Source organism: Equus asinus, chromosome 16 (genome assembly GCF_041296235.1).
Source record: "Equus asinus isolate D_3611 breed Donkey chromosome 16, EquAss-T2T_v2, whole genome shotgun sequence".
Taxonomy (NCBI): Eukaryota; Metazoa; Chordata; class Mammalia; order Perissodactyla; family Equidae; genus Equus; species Equus asinus.
The window spans coordinates 28675837-28690576 of NC_091805.1; the positions used below are offsets into that span (position 1 = coordinate 28675837).

Consider the following 14740-nt stretch of genomic DNA (forward strand, 5'->3'; position numbering starts at 1 on the left):
CAAGTTTTTAAGCATAGTTGAATACTAAGTTGAATGCTAAGGGAGGGTGCCACTAGAAAGATTTATTGAATGCTGGTTCTGATCTATACTTCTATAACCTTGGTCAAGTTATTCTGTATTCTTACAGTTACAGTTTCTTCATGTGTGAAAAGGGATCTGTGAAATTGTCATCTGTAAAAATGTCTCTATAGCATTGTTCTGAATATTAAATTATCTTTGTTCCCCTGGCACAGTAAATGACTCATAATAGGGGCCAAAAAATCATTCGTGAATGAATGAATATGCCGAACGCTTAATGTAGGTTGAGCACATAGTAATCACTGAGTAACTTTTTCCCAGAGGTTAGTTGAATGGAAGGAAAAAAATAAGGAGGTGGTGGTGGGAGTGGGCATAAGGAATCAAGGGTAACTATTATTAGATCTGGTATCATTGAAACACAATACACTAGAAATATTAGGAGAATCAGGGCAGAAACACTAGGAGGTGGAAAATAAAAACATGTTTGATATCTTATGATTTAAGGACACACGGTAGTGGAGAGTAAGATGGAGACAGACCTTGCCATCATGAAAAAGGGAGAGAATTTGCTGAAGCAATAGCAGAACATATGAAACTGTCTGGAAATGTTGGCAATTTTGATTTTTGTACATCTTTCACTCTAGAATTGGAAGATTTTAGGTCTCCTAGTAGTTACCCTGACATTCTATTGAGGTCATTTCTCACCCATTATGTTGCTCAAGCCTTGATTAGTTCCTTTATCTTAAAGGAAGCAAAATCACTCAACAGACCGGGGGATTTATAGCTTTTTACAAAGTTGCTTGCTGACAGAGTCATTTTCATACTGTGATTTGAAGGCATTAAATTGTTTCAGTGTCTGGAGAAAGAAGGTTCTCAGCCTGGGATTGAGAATTCCTGGTAGTAAAATTTATTGTAGTGATTCATATTCCATTTTTACTTCTTCCTAGTACTCATCTTGTCAGGCTTTTAAGTTTTTTAACCCCTCTAATTGTAGTACTAAAGTGCCTTTTCCTCGCAACTGACAATGGCAATAATATATGGCAGTATGTATTTCTTTATTAGAGCATGGTTCTCAAAATGTGACCTATGGGTCCTTTCAGGGGGTCTGCTGGTCAAAACTATTTTCATGATAATATTAAGATACTACTTGCCTTTCCCACATTTGTACAGATGGCGTGAAAACAGTGTTTGGTCAAACTGCTGTGTGCCTTAGCATGAAACAAGTCAGTGGCATCAAACTGTACTAGTATTCTTCATTGTTGAGCACTTACAGTAAAAAACCAAAACACACACAAAACTCTATTTTACTTAAGAACATTCTTGGTGAAATAGTAAAAATTATTTTCACTAAATCTTAACCTTGAGTTTAGGTTTAATATCATGTGTGATGAAATTGGAAGTAAACATAAGGTATTTACACCATTGTTTGAGATGCCAGATGAACTAACAGCTTTTTCACGGAACACCATTTTTACTTGAAACAATGACTAACGTGGGTATATGGCAGATATTTCCTGGAAGTAACATACTCACTTCACTTATATTTACTTTCTTATTTACGGTTTTTGATTTTCCTCATTTTTTCCTATGGCTTGGAGTTACCATCTGGTGTCATTTTTTAATTTTAATACAATTTTGTTTGCACCATCTCCTTTGTGCTGTTATTATCAAATATATTTCTATATGTTATAGGCCTAACAATACAATTATATACATATTGTTTCACATGCTTGCATTAGAGTAAATATGCGTTTATACTGTCTTTAATAATTACTTAACTACCTTTACTAGTTTTTTTGTGTGTTTATTTGAATTTTCACCTTGGTTTACTTGATTTCAACCCTAAGAACTTCCTTTAGTATTTCTTGTAAGGTGGCTCTGCTATCAACACATTCTCTCAGTTTTTGTTTATCTAGGACTATCTTTATTTCACCTTTATTTATTTATTTGGTGAGGAAGATTGGCCCTGAGATAACATCTGTGCCGGTCTTCTTCTATTTTGTATGTGGGTTGCCACCACAGCATGACTTGATGGCCAGTGTGTAGGTCTGTGCCCAGGATCCAAATCTATGAACTCTGGGCCACCAAAGTGGAGCATGTGAACTTAACCACTATGCCACTGGGCCAGCCCTCACCTTTATTTTTGAAAGACAGTTTTGCTGGATATAAGATTCTTGGTTGACAGGTTTTTTTCTTTCAGCACTTTGAATATGTCATCTCACTGCCTTCTGGTTTTGATGAGAAGTTAATCTTATTGGGATTTCTTTGTACATAATGAGGTTTTTTTATTGTCACTTTTAGGATTTTCACTTTGTGTTTCACCATTTTTGCTATTGTGTGTCTGGTTATCTCTCTTTGCATTCATCCTACTTGGAGTTTGTTGAGCTTCTTGGATGTGCACATTAATGTTTTTCAGCAAATTTGGGAATATATTAGTCATTCTTCCTTTGGATATCTTTAAAATGCAGTGTGTCTTTCAAACTGAAGCATTATATCTTTTAAAAAGTAACACCTCATGCCTTCCTCCTCCCAGCCCCTGGCAACCACCATTCTACTCTCTGTCTTTATGAATTTAACTACTCTTGTTACAGCATATAAGTGGAATTATACAATATGTGTCCTTTTTGTGTGTCTTATTTTGGCTAGCATAATGTCTTTAGGATTCATACATGTTGTAGCTTATGACAGAATTTCCCAGAATGTGTGGGTTCTTAGGCATTGAATTGAATTGAAGTTAGGCATTCCCAATTCCTAGGTATTGAAACATTTCTTTCTCCCTCACTTGTTATATTTTTACTTAACTTTTGCATTGTTTATTTTTCAATTCTTGTCTGTAGTTTTACATGTTGTTGTATGTTTAATTAGTGAAAAATATCTACATAGGGAAAGTGAAACCAAACAAACACCACTTTGTTACCTTTTTGAAAGTTGGTGGTAGTATGGTATGCTGTTTATGGAATAACTGATACATAAGTTATAATGTGATTTTGGGGTACATAATTTTGGAGTCTTTTAGTAAATGATCTTATACTTCTCATTTGAGTATGATATTGTGAAATTGGTGGTTCTCAGTTTTTTTTTTTTAACTCCCATTCTGCATATTTGAGGTACTGTGACACCTTCCTATCAATAAACAAGACTCAATTCACTGATTCCCTGTAGGGAGGTCATGACTACCCATGAATATACTCAACCATCCCAAAGTGACTGGTTAGTGTGTTATATGTGTGGCATAATCACTTTTATTCTGTTTCAAGTGCTTATGAAATTGTGCCATGTAACTTCTTTTAGTTTATCTAAAACCAGTCATGAGATTCAAGGCATCTATTCCTCATGACCATAGCCTGCCCACTTCAACTTAGAGCTGTTATTTTGATGATAGCTGCCGTGAATATGTTATCTTGGAGTGGTTGCTGAATCCTGGCCTCACTTAGGGTAGGCACTGAATGAATATTGAGAACTTCTGTCATTTTATTTTAAACTTCTTTGTTTCTGGAGAGTATTTGTAATTTGAGGTACTCGTTATATTTTCCCTCAATTTAAAGTTTTAATAAATCAAAAATTTTGATTAATATATGAAATACATCATTGGTATGAAATAAACCCTACAAGTAAGTTAATCTTACATATGGTCTTTTATTTCCTAAACAGAGACTCTACAGGGGCAGGTAATTCACTGGTCCACAAGCGGTCTCCTTTACGTCGAAACCAAAAGACCCCAACATCCTTGACCAAGCTGTCTTTACAGGATGGACATAAAGTCAAAAAGCCAGCATGTAAATTTGAAGAGGGTCAGGATGTCCTAGCTAGATGGTCAGATGGCTTGTTTTATCTTGGAACTATCAAAAAGGCAAGTTACCTTATTATAAGAGATCTTTTGTTGTTTTTGTTGTAAACTTTAAAAAATTTTGAATTTAAATTTAACTTTGTGTTTTTAATTTTAAAAGAAATCACCATAAATATTCTATATTTCAGATAAACATATTAAAACAGAGCTGCTTCATCATATTTGAAGACAGTTCTAAATCCTGGGTTCTCTGGAAGGACATTCAAACAGGCAGGTGCTACTATTTCTCTTGAACATGATTTATACTAAAATTTGATTTTCTTCATCTTGTCATTTTCTAGTGTTGTCTCTTGAGTACAGTGTATTAAGATAACTCAGTCACTTTTGAGGAGAGGCTAAAAAAATGAATGTGTTCATAGTCTTCAAGGAGTTATAGACCATAGAAGAACAAGAATTACTCTGTTAGGGTAGAGGTCAGATGCATCACTGGTGCACACCTATAAACTAGTGTTAGGGTCCTTCTAAGAACTTTGAAGAAAAAGTTTTAGCCACTAATATGAGTAACACTTTGGGCTTCAATTTAACTGTTACTTATATTAGTAGAAAGTATTGTAGAGAGCTAATATTTATTGATACTACCTGCCAGATGTTTTGGGAATTAGGATATATTAAACAGGTTTAGAGTATTAGAAATAATTTATTACTAAGAATGGTTTGAAATTACTGTTTAATTATGGTTTTTTATGTTTAGATGGGAAAATGAAGCTATATTTGGGTGCAAGTAAAAATGAATACAGGCATGCCTTGGTTTGGTTATAGTTACGTTTCTTGTAATGCTTTCCATTTTTACAAATTATAATTGCTGTATGCCCTTTGAATCTGCTAAATAAAGGTGTTTTTCCAGGTGATTCTTTCATGGAAAGTGCTTTATTTATAAAAAGTATGAATATTAAAAATCTGAGTATTTTAGCTGCACACTAAAGCTCCACTTTTGGTTTTCTTTTTACTGGGTTAATAGGCTTGCACTAAGACCTGTGTTTTATATCTCCTCCTGTAGAAAGGAGATATAAATTCTCTTTCCCTAAAGGGTGGATACCTTCTAAAGTATTTAGCCATTGGGTTTTGTATTTGAATCCCAAGTGCAACGTTATTGTAGGTTGCTACTGTGTTCTGTTTCTTGATTTCACTCTTAATTTTTTTTAAAGAATAAAAAAAGTTTTGGTACAGAAATTGGAATGTTCTAATTACCATCTATATAGTTAGTACTCAGGGTTTAGGTGAGAAACTCAACAGCTTTTACTCTAGTAAAATGTCTTTCTTGTGAAACTTTTTACAGTTCTTAGGACTGATAATTTAAAGGACAAAAATTGTGTTTTGAATCTGAAATTGAGGAATCAATGAGAAAAAGAATAGGATAAAGATAGATCTCCAACAGTAGTGATCTTGAGCAGATCTTCTTACCCTGCATACAGAATTATCCCTTCTTTCTTACTTTGTAAACATGGATTTCTCTATGGTGGGATTGAAACATGTTATACTGCCCTTGTTCCCCTTCTATTAGCTGTGTGTCCCTTGCAACTTTTCTGCTTTTTCAGGGTTCCTGTGGGTTAAATATAGGTCTGTCTTTCTGTCTCTTTCTTCCTTCCCTCCTTTCCTTCCGTTAAGAAAGGAAGAAGAAAACCAGTAGTACATAAAGATAGAAAGCTGTGAAAGTGAAGGGTCCTGTCCAACATGTGCCCCATCCAGTATATCAGTTTAGTGGTCTGTGGTGGTTCTTTCCTCACCAGCTCCTTTTACTATCCTTAGAATTACAAAAGATTGCTCTTTGGCCATTTAACTCTTTGTAACGCCCAGAAAGTAGCGTTGTGGCTTGTGATTTGGAGTTGCTGTAGAATGAGCAAATGAACCTGAAATCTGTATTATGACAGATTTCAGAATGTAGAGTAGCTTTAGTAGTTTTATTCTTGTAAGAAACCTGCTGATATTAAATATATATCAAAATAACTTAATAAACTAATTTCACTCATCTAAAAAGATTCTTTTTAAAAGTTTATGTGAATAAGGTAAACATATAGTCATCTTGCTAGTCAAAGAACTGTGCTTTACAACAGGGAAATACCATGTTAAAACCATTAAATAAATTTAAAAGGATTTTAAATTTTAATACCTCATATTATTATGGTTTCTGTGAAAATGATACACTGCTGGTGGCAGTGAAAATTTCTGTTTTGGATGTTAACAATTGCGTTAAATGCATAAAAATGTTTTATACTCTTTATATAGCAGACTCACTTCTAGCAGCTTATTCTGAAGAAATAATTCAAAAGCAAAAAAGCTACATGAGAAATATTTAGTATAGCTTTATTTTAACAAGAACAAAAAACTTGGTATATCTAAGAAGAAATGGCTAGGACTTTAGTCAGTTGGATTTAGAGTAAAGGGACTATAGAAGATCTCTAAGCTACACAGAAAGTTCATGTAAACTTGGTGGTAAAAAAGATGTACTTGGATTTCACAAGTAAAAGTAATTCCCTGTTTCCTCGGGATTGTTTTCTGAGGTGAACACACATTGTTGGATCAGCACCCCCTTTTCTGGGGAACTGCTTCCCCCCACACAAGTCCACATGGTTAGGGTGGGAGTTAGATCAGGCACCTACCTTAGTCTGAGGGTATCGGTCCTTTTCCAGGGAATTGCAGATTTGGACTCAGAGGTCCCAGGCTCAGTCTGCTTGCTCTCCTGACTGGAGCCATAAAATCAGAAGCTATGGGAGGCCTTATCCAGCCAAGTGTACAGAGAAGTAGACCAAGCCTGGGAGAGGAGGGGAGAGAGGACAAGAGACCAGAACAAACAAACAAGAAAAAAATGCAAAAAATGAACAAACAACAAATTTGGTAACTCGTATGTCTAAAAACAGAGGCATAATAAAGTAGATTTGATTCTTTCCACTGGATGGAATATTATGCAGAAATTATAATTTTGAAAACTGCAGTGTGAAAAATGCTTTTTATTTATTTATTTTATTTTTTTGCTGAGGAAGGTTGGCCATGAGCTAGCATCTGTTGCCAATCTTCCTCTTTTTTTGCTTGAGGAAGATTAACCCTGAGCTAACACCTGTGCCAGTCTTCCTCCACTTGGTATGTGGGTTGCCACCACAGCATGACTGACAAGTGGTGTAGGTCTTCACCCAGAATCCGAACCCACGATCCCATGCTGCCAAAGTGGAGCTTGCCAAACTTAACCACTACTCCACAGGGCCGGCCCTGGGAAATGCTTTTGATAGAAGAAATACTACGTAGTATTGATAAAGGAAGCATTCCACAGTGGAGAGAATGTGGACTCTGGCGTATCTGGGTTTGAATCCTAGCCTTCATACTTTCTGACTGAGGTTTTTGGGTTAGTTACTTTATCTTTCTGAGCCTCAATTCTTCTCTATAAGTAGAATATTTATCTAATAAGTTGTAGGATTAAACAAAACAATATATGTCAAGAACCTAGCAATGGTTAGCCCATAGCACAAAATTGTAAATTTGTATTATTGTTGGTGTGTGAATAAAGTGTGTGTTAGTATTTTAACTAGGTATGTTGAAAGTGATGGGAAGATAGTATTGGAAATAATTGCATTAGAGTGATAAAATTGTATTCTAAATTTTGTATAACAAAATTGTTTTTTAGAATAAAAATGTTTTAAGGAAGAAATAACTTACCTCTTCAGGTAAAAAATATAATTAATAACTGTGTGACTTATAACGTTTGTTGCAATGGGATTTTGTTAGGGTACGTTGTTGGTCACCATATTTCCAGATTTATGAAGCTGAAGATTAAATAATTGGTGTTCAGCCTCTTTCATAAATTAGTAAATAAATGTTCTGAATCTAGAGTGAAGGGGGTCATTGACATAGCTTCCTTTTTCTTTTTCTTTATTGTCATATGTTAAGCAATGTAGGATGAGTGAATACATGTACTTGGCTTGATGTGTATTCTGCAGAGTAGTTCTGGTATTCATAAAACATCACTTCCCCTTGAGCTCCTCAGGAGAGAGGGAATATTGGAAGCGAATGATAAGGAATCCTATCTGAGAGCAGCTTAAATTATGCCCTCTGCCAAAAAACAGGTTAAATTATGAATGTAGACGGGTAGCATCTTAAGTTAAAGGTGAGAAGAACACAGCAGAGATAGCATTTTGTGTATAGTACTTTGCCTTGAAAAGAAACCATTATACTCTAGTGAACAAACATTGCCATTATGGGCTATTCACCGAGTTGAAAAAGTAGTATTGTTATATGGAACGCTTCTTTATTACAAATGTCTGGGTTTTTTTTGTTTGTTTTTTGGTTTTTTTTGGTGAGGAAGATTGGCCCTGAGCTAACATCTGTTGCCATTCTTCCTCTTTTTGCTTGAGGAATGTTGTCACTGAGCTAACATCTGTGCCAGTCTCCCTCTATTTTGTATATGGGACACCACCACAGCATGAGTTGATGAATGGTGTGTAGGTCTGTGCCTAGGATTTGAACTCCCGAACCCTAGGCCACCAAAGCAGAGCACACAAAGTTAACGAACTATACACCGGGCTGGGCCCGTGACTGTGTATTTAAGGTATATTTTAAATATTTCAGGAGCCACTGGAAGTGGGGAAATGGTCTGTACAATATGTCAAGAAGAGTATTCAGAAGCTCCCAATGAAATGGTTATATGTGATAAGTGTGGCCAAGGTAAACATTGATTTCTTTTAATTTTGTAGAAAAGTTTTGTTACATACTTAATACCCCTGTTGAAGATTAATGATTAAAAATACTTTAAGTTGGTAATTTAAAGCTGTTACCATAAATTTATTCATCAGTTGTAAATATATTAATGTAGGAAAAGAGAATACTAAAATGCCTTCTTGAAATTGTGTTGCAGTATTTATCAATAAAATAGAATTTGCTTTATGCTTTTTTTGATATTAAGGATATCATCAGTTGTGTCACACACCTCATATTGATTCCAGTGTGATTGATTCAGATGAAAAATGGCTGTGTCGACAGTGTGTTTTTGCAACAACAACAAAGGTATCTTTTAAGTGTTTTGGGCTAAAGCCCTAAATGGAATTTGTAAGTCACTATCAACATAATGATTGTGTACGTTGAAAGTTTATTTGAATGAAATGAGCAATCAATGCTGAGTAGAAAGAAGTGCTGCTTTTGTTTGACTAATGATGCTTAAGTGACTTGCAACTATTCTTGCACTTATTTTCTGATAGTGGTTTTGGAATTGGGGCAATAATTTGAAAGAAAAGAGAAAATAAATAAAGATTATTATTAGTCAAACAGTTTGTGAAATGGTAAGAAATTTAGAATGGAAATTTTCTCAGAAGTTTCAGAAGCATTTTTAAGTTATGGAATTGTATTTAAAATTTTATCCTTCACTCTTTTAAATAACGTTTTCCCTCTTATATAGAGGGGTGGTGCACTTAAGAAAGGACCAAATGCCAAAGCATTGCAAGTCATGAAGCAGACATTACCCTATAGTGTGGCAGACCTTGAATGGGATGCAGGTCATAAAACCAATGTCCAGCAATGTTACTGCTATTGTGGAGGCCCTGGAGAGTAAGTAAATACCGTTATTTAATGCTCTTAAAGTAATTTTCATTTGCTTATATTGTCTACTTTATTTTTGTTATTGATTGTGGTGTGGGAGTGATAGTGAGTTGTAAATGTGTGAAAGTATCAATAGGAAAAATTACAGGGGAAGATTAAAGTCTGTAGTTTTGTTCATCTTTATCATTAAATGTTTGCTAAGTAAATGAATCGGTGTTCTAACTAAGAATGTTTAGAAATTTACCTTTAACTTCTGATCATTGGTCCTAGTTCTGATCTTTAGAACTAAACAAATACATCTTATCTTTCTTAGGAAGTAACTGTTAAAATATTTTAATCCAACAATCATATTCCTCACTCCCGTGGCTTACATACTGATAGTGTTCTGTTTTCCAGGCTAAAATCTCCATTGACATAAAACGTTTTTTATGACATGATTTCCAAACTCTGTCTTTGTTGCTCTTTAGTTTTTGAAAGTTACTCTTGAAATATTATGTCATGATTAGAAAATGCAGTGTTTCCAGGAATAGTCTGACAGAATATAATAGGGCTATTAGAGTTCTGAACATTATGCTTCTGTTGTAAAGAGAGATTGTATTGTCTCTCTCTATATATAGTAACTAAGACCTACAGTTCCTTTTTTCATACAAGCTGATATTGAGCCAAGTTGTGCATCATATATTTGTACTACATTTAAAAAAATATTAGTGAATAGCTTTATATTTAACTCTTTTTAAATTGTAATTATTGGTTTCTTATATCTTTCTTTCTTATCAGATTCTGTGCTTCTCTTAAGATAAGGGTGCTGTCTAGGAGGATGCTGGGATATATAAGGTGTTCAATGATTGAAAACATGAACAAATGAATAAACCAATGAATTTTTAGTTCTGCGTTCTACCTTGTGTCTGATCTTATGGAATTTTTTGGTGTGATTTAACATTTTTGTAACATTTCTCAGTTTTGGATCACCTGCAGGTTTAAGAAACATTGTTTCTAGTTTCTTTAATCACTTATAAAAGACATACAATGAAATGAGACTGATCTTGCTCCTTTACTCGTTTATAGCTAGCATTTAGTTTAAAGTATTATTCGAAATAGGTGAAAACCATTATAAACATTATTTTAGGAGGCAGATTATTGTTCTTTAAGTACCATGATTACATAAACTGTGTTTGATATTGCTAACTACACTAACTTCATCATCTAGCAGAGTACCTGGAACATAGTATTCTTAGTCTTTTGATGAATGAATGACTTTACTTAATAGCAGTCTTCTTGCCTTTGCCTATGTATGGCTTAAAATTAATGTAGGACTTGTTGAGCAAAAGAATTATTGGAAGAAAAGACATTATTTGGGTGGCAAATAAGGATATCAATATATCAAAACCATGTACTAACTGAAAAGAGAGAACATCCTCAGCTGAAGATTCAATTTTAGCATCTTCAGCTCTCTGAAACAGAACAAAACCTGTCACAAAGCCTTTTATGCCTGATAGTCTTAGGTGGATGATTATCTTAACCAAATTTAGTAAATTGCTATACTTTTTTCCTTTTTATTATAAGGACAAGAATAATAGAAACACAGTGAAGATATAAAGCTGCCTATGGCCATTCAGTGTATTGGGTAAATAGCCATACATATCAGTGACTCTGAAACTGATCTCTCCTAGGGTGTAGAGAGTTCATGTGAAAAAAATTCCAGGCTTATACTTTGACAGAGATCCTTTACTTGTGTAGGAACCAGCCACCCGTTGATTAGAAATAGTAGCTAGATCTTTCAAGAGCTTATGAATTCTCATGAATAAAAGAGAGAAGGGAGGAAATGGTCAATTTTAATAAACTTTTTGGGAAAGAAAAAATTTAACAGTAAGTATAGCAGAAACATGATACTATAATGAGAACTATTCTGCATAATGCCACTTAAAAAAAATCAAAAACCTTTACCTTATTAAAGGTAGTAATTTTAATCTTAAATTTTTTCTTATAGCTGGTATTTAAAGATGCTACAATGCTGCAAATGTAAGCAGTGGTTTCATGAGGCTTGTGTGCAATGCCTTCAAAAGCCAATGCTATTTGGAGACAGGTGAGAAAGGACATTGGAACTTTACTGGTGGTTTTTTAAGCTTTTTTATTGTGACTATGCTTGCAGTTTTAGATTTCTAAAAGTAGTTTTAACAACGATTTGTAAAGGGTTCACCTTAGAGGGAAAATATTGAACAACATATTTAAATTATACATAACCTAAAAATATATGTAATTTTTGTGCTTTTGGATATTATTCCAAAAAGCCTTTAAGTATTTGATCAGTTATTATATTTGCTCCTGTTGCCCCACTATGCTTATTTTCGTTGGTTCCTTCTGTTAAAGAACCTCAATGGGATCCTATGATAGGAAATTGGAAAAAGCTATAGAACCTTTATATACACAGTTTACACCTTAGATCTAAAGAATTTCTAAAAGCAGGCTTAGTGTGCTTTCTGGGTTAGGAGTCTGTAGAATAGCGGAGAGACCTCTAGGAAGAAAAATAAAAGATAGAGCACTGAACTTGACATCAGAAAAGCTGGGTTTAAATCCTGGCTTATGCCACTTATTATCTTTCTGACCTTAGGAAGATCGACTTGTTTCCTCTGGGCTTATTTTACCAGATTGTTTTGAGCATTGAATGTAACAAGGTATATAGGGGCAGCCATCACAATTCCTTGTACACACAAGCCATTAGTAAACTATGCCTGTATATGAATCTATATGTGAACTCTGAAGGTTTCTGATGTTTAAAAAAAATTGCCTCTTCCCCCTAGATATGAACTCTTTCATTATTTGTCATTACTGGAAAAGAAATTTTTTAAATCACCGACAGTGTTATAATTCAGATGATATTTTGCTATGTGTATCAGTCGTTACGTCAATTGTAGGATATGTACTTGCTAAATATTAGCTTTAATTGTTAAGTAATTTATGTATACCCTTGATTACTGAATATAGAACTTTTTTTTTTCCTTAGGTTTTATACATTTATTTGTTCTGTCTGCAGTTCTGGACCAGAATACCTCAAACGTCTACCATTACAGTGGTAAGTATGAACGTTTCTGTTAAGGAGCAAAAAAGAGCCATATTCTTAACTCTGCAGGATGAAACTTTCTTTATACATTAACTTGTCTTAAGTAAAAGTTTGGTTTTCTTTATGCCTGGCTGTATTTCTTTTCTTTTATCTATCTTTAAGCCTGATGTCATCTTCACCAAGGATTATCTTGTTTTATTGCTAAGGTAATAAGGCCATTCATTTTCTAATGGCATAAAATGTAACTTTCACGTATTTTTTATCTTCAAGATTTTTATTCATGTTTATTCATGTCTTCAAGATTCATATTCTAATTCTTTTGGGCCTTTAGAATAGCATACAGTAGAAGAGAGAAAGGTCTTATAACAAATATGCCAATTTCTCCTTCAGTGTAGTAATTGTTGGACAGGGGAAGTGTGATGAATTTTGGGGATTTACTCATAAAATGCTTGTAGTAAGTACTTAGAAATTTTTTTAAAATGTTTTGTGTATTTTAGGAAAAGATAAGATTTAACTCATGAATCAGATAAAATAAAGTCTGTTAATGTCTGGTCTATTCTGTAGGTTATATGTGGTAGTGAAAACATAAAATTTTTGATTATAAATTATTTTTTCTCAAAGTCAGATCCTCTTCAAATGCATTGTAAGAAATCACTCAGATATGTTAGTTTATAATTATTAGTTAATGTTTTCCAATTATTTTCATAATTAATGATTTATTATATTGTAAATGACTTAAAAAATATTGACCCTCTGTTCACCTGAATACTTCACTTTGGATTTTTTTAGTTGCTGTTTTTATTAAAAAAAAGGTGTGATTTCTTAACAATAACCAAAAATATTGTTTTTGTGTATTTTGATTATTTTTGGATTCCAGGGTAGATATAGCACACCTATGCCTTTACAACCTAAGTGTTATTCACAAGAAGAAATACTTTGATTCTGAACTTGAGCTTATGACATACATTAATGAAAATTGGGATAGATTGCACCCTGGAGAGGTAAGTTGTCTTAGACCTAACTTTATTATTTACTTGATGTCTTTTTTGTTTTGTTTTTGTTAAAAGCAACTAGGACATGTGTAATCCACACATACAAAGTACAATTTTATTTTAGTTCAGGGAGAAATAACTTTTGTAAGGATATCAGGGCCAGCCCTCTCATCAGCCTGTTCGTTGCCTATTGATTCAGGGGGAAAATGTAGAAGAAAGTATATTCCTTGATTCTTCCATTTTTCTGGAGTGAGAATCATTGTAGTTAAAGATAGGTGGAAGGGAGAAATCCTTATTATTGGGTATCGTACTTATGGTTCCTCCTCCTTTTCTTTTATGATTTTGTAAACTTAGAGATGTAACAAACACTCTTCTTTCAAACTCTTTTGTTGGTACTTCTAATATATCTTTGACTTCCAGGAATGGTGGGACCCAGTAATAGTGTTAGAATAATGGGTTAGAGGATGAAGCTACCTGAGTTGGAGATTAGCCCTCATTCTGACATCTCATTTTGCTTTTCATTTGCAAAGTATAACCAACTCATGCTGGTTCACCAAGAGCTTTTTTAAAGCAATATAAAAGTTAATCCATGTTCGTTGAAGATTTTGAAGCTATTGAATAGCACAAAGAAGAAAGTAACTAGAATAACTTTAATAGTTACCTTGTTTTTAGTGTTTATCTCAAATTATTAAAATACAGATATTAACCACTCTTAGGTTAACTAAAAATTTTGTTTTATAAGATGTGGAATTACATGTGTCAGTTTTAGTCACACATTACTGTTTGAGGTAAAAATTGTGTAAACTGATTTGAAATTTAGGAAGAATTTCTGCATTTGTAGCTTTTAGACATAAGGTAGTTTATGAAGTTCTTATCAAATAGGCTATCAAGGTTTTATTGTTTTGGGGTTTTACGGGACATCAGGAGGATAAGCTGCAGACAAAACAAACACTTGGCAGAATAGTTAGATTTTAAAATCAAGGATGTTATTATAATCATTTGTTCTAAAATGTTTTGAGTGTTAGAAATTGGAATATAACACTCACCTTAAATGCTTCTTTTTCTTGATGAAGTTTGAGAGAAAATGAATGACTTGCAAATTTGATAAATTTTAATAAGCTCTGACTAGTGATAAAAGAAAAAATCGAGTAAATGTAGTGTTTATTATAGTCATCTTAATATTTGAGATGGTTCTTTCAGCACTTCGTAGGCAGATACTTTTATATTCCTATTAATACATTTTATATTTCACATGATTAAATTCTGCAGTAGTTACTTCATGGAGACAGTGGGCATACATATAAAAAC

The 14740-nt window shown here is 33.6% G+C and overlaps 1 protein-coding gene across 4 annotated transcripts in view; it reads left to right on the forward strand.

Moving 5' to 3' along the window:
* MTF2 (metal response element binding transcription factor 2) overlaps nucleotides 1-14740 on the forward strand; it is a 68798-nt gene that overhangs the window by 38504 nt on the left and 15554 nt on the right. The window contains exons 2-10 of one of the 4 annotated variants that reach the window (XM_070486851.1): nucleotides 3670-3686; nucleotides 3767-3868; nucleotides 3994-4079; nucleotides 8420-8515; nucleotides 8754-8854; nucleotides 9243-9391; nucleotides 11370-11465; nucleotides 12384-12452; nucleotides 13318-13441. In XM_070486851.1, the coding sequence (XP_070342952.1) occupies nucleotides 8440-8515; nucleotides 8754-8854; nucleotides 9243-9391; nucleotides 11370-11465; nucleotides 12384-12452; nucleotides 13318-13441 (615 nt within the window). In that variant the 5' untranslated portion in view covers nucleotides 3670-3686; nucleotides 3767-3868; nucleotides 3994-4079; nucleotides 8420-8439. Of the gene's footprint in view, nucleotides 1-3669; nucleotides 3869-3993; nucleotides 4080-8419; nucleotides 8516-8753; nucleotides 8855-9242; nucleotides 9392-11369; nucleotides 11466-12383; nucleotides 12453-13317; nucleotides 13442-14740 lie in introns of all 4 variants that reach the window. The other 3 variants (XM_014865251.3, XM_014865250.3, XM_070486850.1) reach the window with 3 other exon arrangements.